This window comes from Pimephales promelas, chromosome 9, assembly GCF_988280905.1.
Source record: "Pimephales promelas chromosome 9, fPimPro1.hap1.1, whole genome shotgun sequence".
NCBI lineage: Eukaryota > Metazoa > Chordata > Actinopteri > Cypriniformes > Leuciscidae > Pimephales > Pimephales promelas.
The window spans coordinates 1,944,444-1,962,017 of NC_142777.1; the positions used below are offsets into that span (position 1 = coordinate 1,944,444).

At 36.6% G+C, this 17,574-nt stretch overlaps 1 protein-coding gene and 1 long non-coding RNA gene across 2 annotated transcripts; one reads left to right on the top strand and one right to left on the bottom strand.

The window, feature by feature from the left end:
- Positions 1-343: 343 nt before the first annotated feature.
- On the bottom strand, positions 344-14,298 carry slbp (stem-loop histone mRNA binding protein). Its single transcript, XM_039653869.2, has 8 exons — positions 14,139-14,298; positions 13,355-13,462; positions 10,973-11,077; positions 10,758-10,820; positions 6,081-6,230; positions 5,846-5,986; positions 4,065-4,176; positions 344-747 (listed from the first exon to the last, which is right to left on the bottom strand). Exons 1-8 carry the CDS (start codon positions 14,192-14,194, stop codon positions 688-690), a joined length of 795 nt encoding a protein of 264 aa, XP_039509803.2. The 5' UTR covers positions 14,195-14,298; the 3' UTR covers positions 344-687.
- Positions 14,299-15,195: 897 nt separating this feature from the next.
- On the top strand, positions 15,196-16,250 carry LOC148977461 (uncharacterized). The gene is made up of 3 exons (XR_016169770.1): positions 15,196-15,360; positions 15,470-15,514; positions 16,181-16,250. It is a non-coding gene; the product is annotated as an uncharacterized LOC148977461 (long non-coding RNA).
- Positions 16,251-17,574: the final 1,324 nt, after the last annotated feature.

The following is a 17,574-nucleotide window of genomic DNA, read 5'->3' on the forward strand; positions in this document are numbered from 1 at the left end:
AATCGATTTTTTGATTGGTTAAAATGGAGAATATCTTGTTTTTAATAATAAAAAAAAAAAGATTATAATAAGTAAATGAGTGATTAAATATGTGCAATATAACAGTACAGTATTATAATATGGTAATGATGTAACGGCATAAAATAATATTTTGAGCAATGATCTTTATATAAGAAATGTTAAAATATAAGACTAACTTAAATTAAATCTATAAGTCTTTTAAAATTAGGATGGGGTCCCTTTAATGAAGATAATCATGATTAAAAACACCCACATTAGACAGTAAAAGCATTCATTTACTTGATATGAACACATTCTCCTGATAAGACAAATAACTGACAAATATGGTCATTCCAGTTTAATATTTATTTTCAAAAGGTTCTTAATAAAATAGAAATTAACAAATCAAAAAAAGAAATTCTTTTAAAAAAACATTAAAACATTGTAAATTTGCTGATAAATACACGAGGTTCACTGAGCGCTGGACGACCACCACAGAACACCACAATTTACACATTTACATTTTCTTTTCAAAGACCCAAAAAAATAAACCGGTGGAGTCGGTGACGAGGGCGAGGACGACACCATCAGTGGATCACACACAGCGGTCTAATCCTCAAACCAACAGTGAGACGAACAGTGCATTAAACCGGTCCAGATGCTCGGGATCCCTCGGAGACTCGACTCTCAGCACATCTCCGCATCCTCCATCTTCATCATCTTCTTAGGGGTTCCTGTGAACGAGTCCTGCAGGACGAGAGGACATGCTCAGAAACCATTCAAAACCTCAAATTCTGAAGTGGTACCGACCACTAGGGCTGTCAATCTTCCTCTATAATACTATTCGAATTCCATTCCTTATTCTATGTAATATTTGAATGTTAAATGCTCAAATTTATCCTATTATTAATATTTACGACATTACACATTCTGGTAACACTTTAGAATACGGTTCCTTCGTTAATGAATAACTACACAATAACTAATGAGTAACACAATATTAACAATCTAGTAACTATTATTAACTAATAAGAAACTCTAATGAGATTAATGAACTAGTAAGTAATAGCGCACAGACGAAAGTGGTAGTTCACTATTAAGTAATCAATAACTACTATTTTTTAATACTTCCCAGAGAACTACTGAAAAAGTTTATTAACAATCTAGTAACTACTATTAACTAAAATAAACTCGTATTAACGAATTAGTAAGTAATAGCTCACAGATGAAAGTGTTACTAGATACTTACTAGGAATTACTAATTATTTGGATTCGTATTATAAAGTGAAGATCATTGGAACTAACTAGTAATTACTCAAGTGTTACTACATGATCTAGTCATGATTTGTGTAAATGTCTGAGATTTTTTGGTGAACTTTAGTAACTTTTAGAAAATGTCTTTAGTAACACTTGAGTAATTACTAGTTAGTTCCAATGATCTTCACTTTATAATACAAATCCAAATAATTAGTAATTCCCACAGAAGTATCTAGTAACACTTTCATCTGTGAGCTACTAATTCGTTAATAAGAATTTATTTTAGTTAAAAGTAGTTACTAGATTATTAATAAACTTTTTCACTAGTTCTCTGGGAAGTATTAAAAAAATAGTAGTTATTGATTACTTAATAGTGAACTACCACTTTCGTCTGTGCGCTATTACTTACTAGTTCGTTAATCAGAGTTTCTTGTTAGTTAATAATAGTTACTAGATTGTTAATATTGTGTTACTCATTAGTTATTGTGTAGTTATTCATTAACGAAGGAACCGTATTCTAAAGTGTTACCAACATTCTTAAGGATCGTCAATGCCACTATAGCCAGTGGTTGTTATTACACGTTCGGTCCACTAGAGGGACATCTAACATTACTAAAATAAACATTTAGGTGCTGTTTACACCTGGCCACTTCATGCGTTTTCTCAGATCGGATAGCTCGGATTCATCAAAACGATTCCTTACACCTGGTCACATAAATGTGTTTTCTTCAATTCCCGCGCTATATACAGATTTAATGAAGTGCACGTCATCGAAAGCAACAGATATGAGCAGAATTTTATTGATCATCGGCTAATTTCAAAATCAACAACGACAGCAATAAGAGAGAGCGGCATCAGCCCTGGTAAGATCATTTCGTTTTTTTACTTTTAATGAAGATGGTAGTGTTAAGCGTCTGCGACTTACTGTCACTTTGATTTGCGATATATCGCGGTGCGTTAGCTTGATGAATAGGGGCTCAGCTGCTCATCTGAGGTGATGCGTATCGCAGTAGCGTCGCCATATCGTTGTTGCACTTCTGAGCAGCGCCGGTGAGGCGAGGGTAAACCAAACAGCAGTGCTCGTTACAGGGAAGGTGGATGATGCAGAACTATGGCGTTATTTTCCTGTCAAATGTCGAGAGCGCACTATTCCAGAGCGAAAGTAAATTAATATAATGCGGGAGCGCAAATCTGTCTGCTCGCACGTGGAAATCTCCTCTTCCACAGATAACAATTTCAGGGTTCATAACGTTCCCATTAAGTTATAAAAACGTTATTTCTGAATGTTCTAGGAACATTCAAAACATCCAGGTTGTTTTAGACATTGTATTAACGTTATTTCTTGGTTATAAGAACGTTATTCAAAACATCAAAAGAACGTTCAGTTTTCCTGTTATATAAATGTTGTATTAACGTTCTTGCTGGGTTATAAGAATGTTATTAGAGAAATAACAATTTTAGGTTACACTGGGCGCTATTGTATTCTACAATATTCACTAATGACAGTAAAATAAACCATCCTAAGTCGATTTATTGCAGTAATTCCTCTATCAACCAGACCAGTAGAAAAAGCTTTGAACACCTGAACTTTTTTGAACTTTCATGCACCTGATGCATGAAAAAAAAAAAGTCAAACCAGTTTCATTTTGAAAAAAAAAAAAGAGAGATATAATTTTTTGTTCAAACCGTCCAGCACTAGTACCGACTCAAGAGTCTCCATGCCTATTCATGTCCATGTTTGTGCAACAGTCATGCTGTGATAAGTTACAACGGCAGAAGACAAATAAAGACACTTTTTCAGACCTTTTCTAGCTTTACGAGAGCCCATGATTGGTAATTGGTTTATAATTGGTAATTGATTTGGTTTATTTCAGACAGTTTCAACACAAACAGCAGCATAATTCCAGCAGTCTGAAACAGGTGTAGATGAAGCTCTTGCTTATAATGCCTACCCTTTTAGAAAACATCTCATATTTTAATCAAATAAAAGTGATTGTATTACGTCATTATAATGTTGACAAACAAATCTAAACAGAATACAAAAACATTAGTATTTCCAATCTATAATACAATACGGTTCCTCATGACAGCTCTACCGTAGATTTACACCTTTAACTGAAATACAATGGTATTTTGCATTGGTCCTCTTTGAATATACATGTTGGCATTAGGGTTGTCACGATACTGGAATTTCTAATTTCGATACGAAACCTTGAAAAATATTGATATTCAAACCGATATTATTATTTTCAGTTTTCCATTTACAATAAGGTTATTTTTCTGACCTCTGTCATTGGACTACTCTAGTAAAAGCTTCTTGATTTAGGAATTTTTAGATATTTGGATATTAGACTGGAAACAAGACAGAAATACTAAGTTAAAAAAAAACATTTTTACAGTCATTTGTAAATATTGTTATTTTCTATGGCAGAAACATTGAGTGGGACACACACATTCATTCAGTGAAGTTCAACATCACTGTTAAAGTGGCAGACAAAGAGCTTTGCATAGTAAAAAAATGTGCACCTTGAATTTATTCAATTGTGTTCGACGATCACTAAAGGATCACTGAACGTTTGCATAGAAAACACTATTTGTGTTGAAAATGTATTTTTTTCCCACACTCATCCAGTCCTGGAAATGACTAAAATCAAATCTCCATACTTTGCGTAGGAATGCTGTAAATGTTGTATGCCATAATATAATGAGGTTCACAAAATTCTGGACATTTTTTAATCCCACAGAAAAGGTGTATTCCTGGTGTGTGTGATCTGATGTGCGCCAGTGTTGGGAACTGGGAATCTCACCTGTGTCAGGGACTGCGGCGCCGCGTTGGCTGTCGGACACTGGGATTCGGGATCCGCAGAACACTCCACGTCCAACTCGAAGTCCATGATCTCACCCAGGTCAATCTCCTCTCTGACAGAAACACAACACTGAGTATACCAGCACTGGGAACTCAAACACCATTAATCATTGTGTTACCTCTGTGCTGAACCACACAATGAGAATAAATCACTCGCATTTGAGCCTAAAAAATAGGGATGTAGCGATACACGTATTCGGATTGAACCGTTCAGTTCGTTGGACCATTTTTCCTGCTGACCAAAATTTTGTTATGTCAAATGCAGGGACGTCACACGTTGCAAGCGCACTCCTAATGTGAGAGACGCGGGCGTGAACACAACATTACCCAACGAAACTGAGCTACGCGTTATTGTGTGGTAGACTGACTATATATTTATATTGATACACTACTGGTCAAAAGTTTTAGATCGGTAAGATTTTTTATGTTTTTAAAAGAAGTCTCTTCTGCTCACCAAGGCTGCAATTATTTGATAAAAAATACAAAAAAAAAAAAAAAGTAACATTGTGAAATATTATTACAATTTAAAACAGCGGTTTTCTATGTGAATATATAGTGAAGTGTAATTTATTCCTGTGATCAAAGCATCTTTACTCCAGTCTTCAGTGTCACATGATCCTACAGAAATTATTATAATATGATGCTCAAGAAACATTTATGATTATTATCCATGTTGAAAACAGTTTTTTACATTTTTATTTCAGGATTCTTTGATGAATAGAAAGTTCAAAAGAACAGAATTGATCTGAAATGGAAAGCTTTTGCAACATTTATCACTACTGTTCAAAAGTTTGGGCTCATTTAGAATTTATTTTTGGGGGAAAGAAATTAGAAAATACTTTTATTCATCAAGGATGAGTTAAATTGATCAAAAGTTACAGTAAAGACATTTATAATGTTAGAAAAGATCATATTTTAAATAAATGCTGTTCTTTTGAACTTTCTATTCATCATTGAATTTTGGGGGGGAAATGGTACACGACTGTTTTCAACATTGAAAATAATAATTGATGTTTTTTGAGCATAAAATCAGCATATTAGAATGATTTCTGAAGGATCATGTGACACTGAAAACTGATGTGTAATCAGCAACAGTAATGATGTTGAAAATTCAGCTTTCAAATTACATTTTAAAATACATTAAAATAGAAAACAGTCATTTTAAATTGTCATAATATTTCACAATATTACTGCTTGTCATTTTTTTTTTTTTTATCAAATAAAGCAGCCTTGGTGAGCAGAAGAGACTTCATTTAAAAACAAAGAAAATCGTACTGATCTTTAAATGCTTGACCGGTAGTGTATGTATATATATATATATATATATATATATATATACACACACACACACACACACACACACAGATGAAACTCAAAAAATTAGAACGTGCAATGGCTATAATTTTGATTATGGCGTACAGTTTATGAAAACCCCAAATTTTAAATCTCAGGAAATTTGAATATTACATGAAATTAAAAAAAATAAAAATTTGAAAACACAGAAATGTGGAGCCTCTGAAAAGTATAATCATGCGTATGTATATAGTTATATATACTAAATATATTAGATTCACCTTTTAATTTGAATTACTGAAATACAATACTCAAATTTGTCAAATTTCACATGTAAATAGTACATCAGTCTGGCGAGTAAACTAAAAAAATGTCCCAGCCAATGGCGATCCTCTTGCTAACGGTGTGTGTAGGGCTGTGATGTCTCACATCTGCTGCAGGTCTCCGGCGGGGGGGTCCCAGGCGTGCAGCTTGACCCGCCACAGCTTGATCTGCTGGTCCCACGAGCGCCGGCTGTACTTCTTAAACTTGTTTGGAGTCTTTGGATGAACGCCCGGCTCTCTCATAGGCCTAAAATAATCAAAGTGATCATAAATACTGTAAGAAGAAGACTATGCGAGAGGTCGTAGGAGATTACTTGTGTGTTTAGAGACCCCTCACGCACTTGGGCACTTCTTTGATGTATCGGTCATACGCGAGAGTGTTCTTCCCGTAGTTGATCTGCTTCTGGCGGCGCACGAGTACGGCCTCGTCGGTCTCCATCTCGCCTTTAGCCGAAGAGTCTCGAGAGTCCCGTGAGTCTCTGGAGTCGGAACTGGGGGACAAGAAAAGCTTGGGTTACGACTCGATACACCTAAACACACACTGCCGTCCAAAAGGATTGGATCAGGGCGCTTTTTAATGTTTTAAAAGAACTCTTCAGCATTTACTTGATTAAAAATACAAAAACCGAAAGCTGGATTTTCAGCATCATTACTCCAGTCTTCAGTGTCACATGATCCTTCGGAAATCACTGTAATATGAGGATCTGATGCTCAAGAAACATTTATGATTATCAATGTCGAAAACAGTTATTTACATTTTTATTTCAGGATTCTTTGAGGTATGTGTCTGAAATAGTTGGTTTTGTGTTTGAAAGCGCTTGCCAAAGTGAACTTTCCGGAGAAGTTCGTGCTGTCTGCTACTAAACACCTTCCAGCTCCCATTGGTCCGTATGGTGATGATGTAATATGTGGGTGTGGCTCTGAGGCTCCGCCCACTTTGAGCTATAAATCTTGTGTGATTAATTTCTCCTGTTCAGTCCAGAGGTCAGATGCGAGTAACAACATGAACACAATGGAGAGGCGCTACATAACAGAAAATGTAATTCTAATTGAAAGCGACAGTTATTTTACATGTTTAATACTGTAAAGCTGCTTGATTTTAAGCAATATGCTGTATAAAGTGCAGTATAACTATACATGATGATACTGAAATGTTGAATTGCAGAGCTCTGCAACATGGAAAAACAGTGAAATGTCTCTTTCAACCTCATAGTGCCTTTCCAGTGTGTTCATGTTTCGACCTCGACGGAATGAACACAAGAAATGACACAAGTAAGAACACAATAAAGAGCCACACCTACCTATGACATCATGACTATTTGGACCAATGGGAGCTGGAAGGCCGGAACCCTCCTGGACAGTTCTCTACAGCAAGCGGTTTTGAACTCCCGAAACAAGCTTCGTATCGGCCTGAATTTTGCATGAAATGACGTCACATGATTTCGTTCTTAGATTTTGCTTAAAGTAAATAAAAAATATCCTCCCGAAAAAACCCGCCATTGTTCACCAAACACACCATTGTTTGAGCCGATGTTCCTGCATTGTTTTGAAAGCACAGTCTTAGTGTTGCGCTCTTCAGAGGAACCAACAGGATCAGCAGCAGAAAGGATTTTAACATGGGAAAGAGTCCCGTAAATGATTTCCGCGATCACGGAATTGGCAAATAATCGTGGAATCTAGTGTCAACGCGTAATTTCACATAATTGGTTTGAAATTCTGTTTTTGTGTGCGAGAAGAACATGTGTGATGAAAATACAGACCGGGGGAAGCAAATCTGGGCGACACAACCCCTCCCGTCATTTCAGCTACAATGACGAAATCAAAACAACGAAAGCATGGCGAAGCGGCTCTCCACTTTAGTCGGCAAAAAAGTTAAGAAACTCGACGCTATAAGCAGTCAGTGCCGAGCCGAGCAGTTCACACTAGAGCCCGACCGATAAAGAACTTTGAAGGCCGATACCGATACAAATATTTTTGGGTTTTAAAATCCGATATATCGGCCGATATTTTATTTATTTATTTAATTATTTTTTTAAACTGGACATGATAGTCACAAATTTTGTCATGCTTATTTGAGTTAAGAGAACTGATGGGGATGTTCTTTTAATTGTTATTTAAGCAATGAATGTATCGTGACCAACTCAACGAGTGTTGCCAACAGGAACGGTGTAGAGTGCCCTCTGGTGGACAAACTATACAACTCCAACACTCATGACATGGTTCAAGCGCGTTTCGTCCGTTTTTATTTTATGTTTGAAATATTCATTTATCGGCCATTATAACTGCCGATACCGATAGTTTGGAAAATGCATAATATCGGCCGATAATATCGGTCTGCCGATATATCGGTCTGGCTCTAGTTCGCACGTGACTTATGCAGTGTTTCCTACACATAGACTAATTCGCCGCCACATATTGTGTTACGTTTATTTTTTTAACACTATTTAAAACACGCAGCGTATTCTTACAGTTGTATTTCCTTTCCCAGCTCTCCCTCCGTCTCTCTCTCTCACACACACACAACGTGCACACCGCGTCTGTCTATGAGGCGCCGGACTGAACAAAATCCAAGCGAACTCCGTGAGTGACACTAGTGTTGTGACGGTGAGGATATTTTCTCACCGGTTAATCGACTTGTGACAACACCGGTAATACCGGTGTCTCACCGGCGGGGGCTTTTAAATCGCTAATTTAAAGGCAAACGTAAAATGCGCACGTTTTCACAGGCATACATAACGGTGCTGTAGTTCGGGAAAGAACTGTTTTGTTATTGTGCCCTGAATATGCACTAGTTTGAAAACGAAACTAACTTTCACTTTTAAATTAGCGTCAAGTCATCCTTCGCTTTGAGTTTGATTGACAGACATGATCTGACAGGATCAGTCAGGAGTAGATTAACGTCGGTGGAACTTGGCTTTATCAGACAATCTGTCACGACACATTAAAGATCCACAAAACGGTAGGCCTATTTATTGTTTGATTTTCTTTGACTGACCAAATTTGAAAGTTGAGACTGTTTCATATTAAATATTACCTGCTTGGTCCTGTCCGTCAACGCGTTGTCAGTGTCCTCTATTTTTTACTCCTCGAGAACATGGGTTGAATCCCAAATCGCCCCCTAAACCCTCATTTACTAGGCCTATTCCCTTCATTAGTCCACTAATACTGTTCACTTGAAGGAGTGAATGAGAAGGAGCAAGTAAAAACGAGTGAGCGAATTTGGACAGCCGTTGCTGACAGAGACGCGATCTGACACGCGTCACATTTTCTCACAAACCTCTACGTTCATTTAAGACTGCTCTTATGGACATTTTGGCATAATTTGTGTGTTATGGTTTGTTCAAGCCCGAAAGAGAACTTGATATCGACACGCGTCTTTGTGCGTGTTAATAGGCAGGATTTTACTACTACTGCATAATTGCGTTCAATATTTTTAAGGCTTTAAACTTTTTTTTTTTCACATGCCAACCGCGGTGGGCATGTCATGAAACCGGTGTTCAGTCGTAACACGACTACCGTGGCAAGCCTAAGTGACACTGGGCGAGAAAGAGAAAGAGTGTGACTTTATTTAAACTTATATAAACTAACAGAATTATTTTTACTGGACACAGAGTTTCTGCAGGTTTCAGTAAATCAAATTTAAGACCTTTTTAAGACATTTAAGACCATAAACATTGAAATTTTAGACCTACACAACGCATTACCAAAATTTCAAATAAGAAAATATTCGGAAAAAAATGATTTTATATAATGTGTGTGTGTGTGTAGGTGAAATTTGTACTTTGCATTTTATACTGTAAAAAAACAGATTTTAGTTGATCATACCCAGAGATGAAATGGCATGAACAATTCATTTCATGATTACTATGAAATCAATTTGCCAAATGTATGTCGAAACCCAGCAAATAAAATTAGCATGAATATGCACTTTTTGTTTACATAAACATTAAAATACCATTAAAAATGATGGCCAGATTTTAAAGGAGTGTCTTGCAACAGGTTAAGTCTAGTTAAAATAAAGTCTTCACAAAAATAGTTTTATAAACAGATAAACCTCACGTATTTCAGCCTTTAAATAATCTTTTATAAAAAGATTGAGTCAAAAAATGATAAATTACTGACATTCACATCCCCTTATCTTTTATTATTAATAGTAAAATTTGGGCCGATTTTCCTGTTGCGTCTGTCGTTGCTAAGCAACCATGCACTGCGCTCTCCATAACGACAAAGACATTTTAGTAGCCAAAGGATTCACCACCGAAAAACGCTTGCTGTAATGTCAGGTCTGCTACAAGATTTATTCACGGAGAAGAGAAAAACGCTGGTAGTGTTTGGGTGCACCGCGATCCTTCATGATGACTGAGCTTTCAGTGTTGTTACGGAAGGGGCTGATTGGTTGGTTCTTCGGTTCGTTTAAACCGCTATCAAGCTATGTTATCAAGCCACGAGCTAATGCTAGCACGCGAGCGGCGTGTTTGAACCGGTTTGAACCCCTGCACTAGAGCTCCGCTTTGTAGGCTACGACTCAATACTGTTTTGCTACTTTGTAATAACTTTCTGCGGCCAGAGTTTTGGCAAATGAACGAGGGTAAAATCTTTTTAAGACCTGACTAAATCAAATTTAAGACCTCAGATGAAAATCTAGCCGTTTTTTAAGACTTTTTAAGGCCTTAAATTTAAAGTTCAGAATTTCAGACTTTTTAAGACCCCGTGGACAGTTTAAAGCTCATAACTATATTGTGTTGTTACTTGAAGAGTGCAGTGTTATGTTGCATCATGCAGTATTCGTCCTGAAAAGGCTACCGAGTAAATGTCTGATACCTCAATAAATTTAAGGTCATTCCTATTTTATTTGTGAACATTTTAATCATTAACTTTAAAAGCACACTCTTTTTATGACTAAAATAACAGCCAAGGGTTAAAAAAAAAGTAAATTCCGAAAAATTAAAACGGAATTTGGGAATGAATAAAATGGATTTTATAGGGCCGTAAACACAGGAAATGTTACAATCACAAACCTTCCAGATGAGTGTTTTCTGTCTCTTTGAGGAACATCGACTGCAAGAATCCTCCTCCTGTATCTGGAAAAGAGAAATCTCCAATTAACGGCTTATCAATGACACCTGTACATTCATTTTAACAAATCAAATGTATATTTAGCCCAGTAAAATGGCCATGCATGCAATATAAATCTGATTTGATTGAAAAGCATGAATGCAGCGAGGCAACGGACCGATGCATGTCGCGCCGCACGTCTGAGCGCATCTCCTCGGCCTCCACCTCGTCGCCCCAGTTCCTCACTCTCGACACCGGCCCTTCGCTCTCCGGGGTCGTGAAACTGCACACACACACACACACACACACATCACGTCAGACACGTTCAGTGAGGTTCACGTATACTGAGCCTCTATTATTTATTTATATTTTCTTATTCTATGATTCTTGTCAGATTAAGACATTTCATATTTTGTGTCATATATGCACGTGTATTGTTCAATAAAGTTTTTGGTTAAAAATAAAAAAAGAAGCTTCTTTCTGTTTCCTTCCATTACAGCGCCACATAATGGTTTGGCATGTATACTACACACGTACGCAGAGATTTCTGGAGACGATGCCGTGTTTATAGGATTTTTATTTGTTTTAGAACAAAGGGGGAATAAAGATCGGATTGGGAAAGCTCTGAGGTCACTCTTCCACAGGAACTACAGTGATTATAGTTATAATAGTTTATATATTATATTTTAGAAAATTATAAATATACAGATATATTTTTACAAAATTTATCACTTCACTTCAGATAGCCTTTATTAGAGTCGTATAGATGCACTTTTATGATGGACGGACGCACTTTTATGATGGACGGACGCACTTTTATGATGGATAGATGCACTTTTATGATGGATAGATGCACTTTTATGATGGATAGATGCACTTTTATGATGGACGGACGCACTTTTATGATGGATAGATGTACTTTTATGATGGACAGATGCACTTTTATGATGGATAGATGTACTTTTATGATGGACGGATGCACTTTTATGATGGATAGATGCACTTTTATGATGGATAGATGCACTTTTATGATGGATGGATGCACTTTTATGATGGATAGATGCACTTTTATGATGGACAGATGCACTTTTATGATGGACAGATGCACTTTTATGATGGACAGATGCACTTTTATGATGGACAGATGCACTTTTATGATGATAGATTCACTTTTATGATGATAGATTCACTTTTATGATGGACAGACGCACTTTTATGATGGATAGATGCACTTTTATGATGGATAGATGCACTTTTATGATGGACGGACGCACTTTTATGATGGATAGATGTACTTTTATGATGGACAGATGCACTTTTATGATGGATAGATGTACTTTTATGATGGACGGATGCACTTTTATGATGGATAGATGCACTTTTATGATGGATGGATGCACTTTTATGATGGATGGATGCACTTTTATGATGGATAGATGCACTTTTATGATGGACAGATGCACTTTTATGATGGACAGATGCACTTTTATGATGGACAGATGCACTTTTATGATGATAGATTCACTTTTATGATGGACAGACGCACTTTTATGATGGACGGATGCACTTTTATGATGGATAGATGCACTTTGATGATGGACAGACGCACTTTTATGATAGATGGATGCACTTTTATGATGGATGGATGCACTTTTATGATGGATGGACTTTTATGATGGACAGATGCACTTTTATGGTTAATAGATGCACTTTTGGTGGATGGATTAGTGCTGGGCAGTATACCGGTTCATACCGAAAACCGGTGTATATTCTTGTCAAGATGTTCATTTTTAATATACCGCCATACGGATGAATTTAATTACACACAAGAGCGCACTATTGTAGCGCGAAAGTAAATTAATATAATGCATGAGCGTGAATCTAATTTAACCCGCTCTCAGATACACACTGCTCATGTAAGAATAGGTCTATTTTCTCTGGGCTCGCTCTCGTCCTCGCTCACGACCTCTCCTCGTCCCCAGATAACAATTTTAGGTTTCATATCATTCCCATTAAGTTATAAAAACGTTATTTCTGAATGTTCTATGAATTGTATTAACGTTCTCGCTTGGTTATAAGAATGTTTTTAGAACATTAAGAAATTTTAGGTTATACTGGGCACTATATTGTACAACATTAACTAAAGACAAAAATAGACCACCTTAAGTCAATTTATTGCAGTAATTCCTCTTATCAACAGTAGAAAATGCTTTAAATAGCTGATTATGCATGAAAAAATAAAAAATAAAATTAGAAAATAAACGTGATACAAATTTTTGGTCAAACCGCCCAGCACTAGGATGGATGCACTTTTATGATGGAGGAATTTATGATGGAGAAATGCACTTCAGGGTGAGTAAATCATGGACTAATTTTCATTTTTGGGTGAACTATCCATTTAACTGACCATCATTCGGATGCCAGTATTAGATTAGTTGGAATTTGATTAAATTAGCAAAGAATAGAATTGATGCATCTGATATACTGAACAAAATGTCGAAGCAAAGTTGCATCTCTTGTGTTTCATGCACAGATTATTATGATCAGACACTGAACGCACCTCTCGGGTCGGTGTAAACATCTCTGATCTTCTTCAGCTTGAGCTTTCCTCAGACTACCATCTGCTCCCCGCTTCCTACACTGGGACCATCGTGAAGCGCCTCTGTTCCTTCAAGACAAAAGACATGAGAAGCATTAAAAAACAATGATTTATACACATTTTCTGAACATTGCACATGCATTCAAATATAAACACTATTTATTTTGTAAATTATGAACTCAATGCAAAAACATTAATCATTACACACACTTGGCCATAAAATCTACCATGTTATACATATTATTTTTGCACCATTAAGCAACTTTTTAACAGAAAACAGGCTAATATTGCTGGTTAAGTTAGCCTTTGTTTCCAAGGCGCCACAAATAATCTGCTGTCAACACACACTCTGCTCACTACAACAGAAATATAGCGAGTGGATAACACAGACACACTGAGAGACGTAGTTTAATGTAGTTTTCATGAATGCGGTGGTAAAATATTATGTTCTCATGGCGCCAAATACTCATTTACACTCCAAACGAAGGCGGGAGATCTTCACACCTCATTCACTAGCTGCAGAAATGTGTCCATACCCAAAGAGTTAGGAATAGCCTACATGCGGGGGAACTGAAATAAGTTAAAAGGAGTGCAAAAACACATGCTTTAATGACCCAAAATAGACTAAATGTTGCACTCCGGAAGACAATAGCTGTAACGTTAGTGTCTTGCTATGCTAGCAAAAAGGTGAATAACCATGAAAAGTAAAAACAACCACACACACAGCACATTTTTAAATTCTTACCTGTTTTCGTCAGGTTTGCAGTCGTTTTCGTAGCCGTAAATTTGCTGTTCGGACATTTCTTCAAGTGAAAATTACAAACCGCACACACGAACAACAGCCGGGTTTGGATTAAACCGCGCCAACGTCCCGCAGTGTACGTCAACATCCAGGTCACGTGACGGGTGCGGGGCGGCGATAGTGACGCGTCTCGCACACAGCCCCGCCCACATCCGTCGATCTTCACATCATCGGGATTGTTTTTTCCTCTCAGTCTATAGTGTGTAGATCACATCAAGAGTTGAGCGCGTAAAATAGCGTCAGTGCTCTGTTTTTCGCTTTAGAAAGCTATGGCGGGAATCCAAACAGACAAAGCCTACAAGGACTGCTTGAAGCCCTATTTTCTTAAAAATGATATAAGTTAGTTAGTTTGATCCCTATATGAGGGTGGAAAAGTAATATGTAGCCTACGTCATGAAGAGACTGGTGGAAAACTAATGGGGCTTTCACTTTTAAAAACTAATTCTTTCATACAAGAAAAACGGTTAGTTTTGTGATCATCAGTTGAATATGGTGTCGTTAAATTTTGAGATATAGATAACCTCAGAATTGATCTTCTGTCATCGGCTTTAGAGATCAGTCCTGACTGCTTGTTTCATTGCTCTTAAGTTGACCTTCACTCCAAGAAAAAAATTATATTCAGGAATTCAACATTTGTAGCTACACTGTTTTTAGTCTTTGGTGTATTCAAAAACAATAAGGTTAAAGTGTATCCAAATAAATTTCTGTAGTTTTAATTTAGTAGCACACAAATGACAAAATCTGTAATGTGCATGACAAGATCTTTTCCGCATTCTATTTCTTTCTACAATTTGCTCTCCAGATGTTTTCTGAAGACCATAATAAGGTATTGTGGCAGTGTTATTTTTGTGCGTTTTAGGACTGCATTGACTTTCAAATTCTAAAAGTCTTAAAAATGTCTTAACTTGTTTTTGTTGTAGTTATGCTTTTTTCTGCGTGTCAGTGCGTGATTAATGAAATTATTTTATCAAATGTATTACTCATAACAATCAGTGAAATAAATGTGAAACGCATGTAATTGTGTTTTAGGTTCACTTATCAGTGAAAGATGTGCATGCAGGACACTCTCACAGTTTCACTTTGTCCTAAGGACAATACAACATTTGATGAGAACATCCAGGCAACAGGCCACCTTCAGTCCCATTTATCTTGGGTGGTAGTAGGTGTAAGTTAACAAAAATATTATTGTTATATTCACTATAGGAGATCGTATCCAATCGTAATCAAGTGCTGCTTCCCATTTAACTTTTTCTGTGTTTCTTTGCATGTTAAAGTACGCACTGTATGTTGTTCTGGGACAGAAGTCTGACTTCACTGAAGTAAGTAGGCCTATTTATTTTTTTGTAGCTATATGCATTTTAATATAATTGAAAATTATACTCATTCATAACTTTATGTACACAGCTAAACATGAAGAACATATGAAAATGGTGGAGTGCCATCTTGCTTGAAAATTTCTCTTTTCACTTTTTCACTTTTAACATATGGTGTTTTTAAGAAACCCTTAAAGAAGTGAAGAAATATTGTTCACTCTGTAAACTGTTTTGGGAAATCATGGAGCGGAATGATTTAGTGACTCGCTCATATAACACTATTTCAGTAAAAATATATTCCTATTGAGTGAAAAGGTAGCAAACTCCTATAATATCTGTTCTTAATGCTATTAGGGGTTGGCAAGATTTTGAAATGTTGTTGTAAAAAATATTTAAAATTGGACCATTAATTTGATGATTTTTTTTTTGTATTTACAAAAGTCTTTACTGTAATTTGTGATCAATGTAATGCATCCTTGCATTCAATTAATTTTGATATTGTACGTGTTTAATTGCTTACTTTATTTGCTAATGTGGCAAATTGTGGAAGGGAGAAAGAGAAAACAAGCTGATGTTGCTGGTATTGCAGCTTTTTATATTTTGCTGATATTTTTTGTCAAATTAAAAATTATTTGATAATTGTATCACTTTTTTATTCTAATCCTCTTTCAGAAGAAGAATACTCCTAGAAGAACTTGGATACCAAACAAAATACATATACTATGCTGGATTTCAAATTATGTAAGTATAATATTGGTCAGCTAATTTTAAATTTTAAACAGATTGAGCTCTAACTCCCCAATGGATGAATCCAGGAGCAGAGGTGGTCAAAAAGGCAAGGAGTCGAAGGTCTTCAACGAAACACAATCTTCTTTACTGATAAAAGGTACAACAAAACAAAGGAAGCCAGGCTTCCAAGAAACAGTAAAAGAAAAACAGACACAAGGGTCCAACGATATAAACTTAAACATTAACAGGCTGGCTTGCAACTGGTAACATAGGCTCAAGACTGAACAAAAAGGCATGGCACATTTGATTATTTTATTTAGAATGACCAATACTGATTAAAACAACACAGCATCCAAATATTCACAAAGAGCCTGTTATGTTTCACCCGACAATACACACATCGACAATAGTCACAATCACATGAATATATAAATAAAAAAACTATGGATAAAGATGACATCGCCTCCTCCACACACAAGACTGACAAAACAACAGCCCACTTCCAGAATCAGAATTTTTTTTAGAGAGTTCATTGACGACTACGATGTCTGGAGTGTCCCTGAAGACATTTCGTGAAGAGTTTATGTTACCATTCAGATTTAAAAACCAACTAGTCCGAACAGTCTTATTTGTATGTATTGCACTTTGTCCAGAAACTTTGCGCAGCTGTTGTATTTACGATGCAATTGTGGCGCTCAATGTAAAGGCCTTTGAACGCAGGGCACCCGTTCATTATGTGCGCTGTAGATTCCATCATTTTGTCACTGTGTAATAAGCAGAATGGTTCGTGATGTTTTGGGAACCACATGGAGAGGTTGTACTTAGTCGAGAGAGTTTGTAGCCGAGCTTTAATAACAAATTTTAGGATACATTCATTAACGGCTGAATTTCGCGACGCAGAATGTGAAACTGTGTGGTCCGCGCACTGCATGCGAGCTTACCTTGGAGGCGCAGGTTCACCCAGTAGTCGCTGGGTAGGGTTGCACCAGCCGTTCGTAAGTTCTTTCTTAAATTGTAACGTAAAGTCCACACTAGAGGCTTAGTAACTACTAGCTAGTTTGTAACTAACTATTTACTTTATTCCGTTGCACCATTTGTTCGTAAGGTAGAACGTATAGTAAGTCGTAAACTCTCCATAAAGTAATGCGTAGTCGCATAATATGACGTTTAGCCTCAATGAACCAATAGCCTTCAAATGCGTGAGCAGAAGTTATGTGGAAATGCCGTGAATTTCAGTTTATCCTTCATTCTAACTTCTTTTGCCTCACGTTAACGGTAAAAATAAGTTTCCATTTAATACGATATACTTGATCATGAATAACATAAGTGTTTTTATA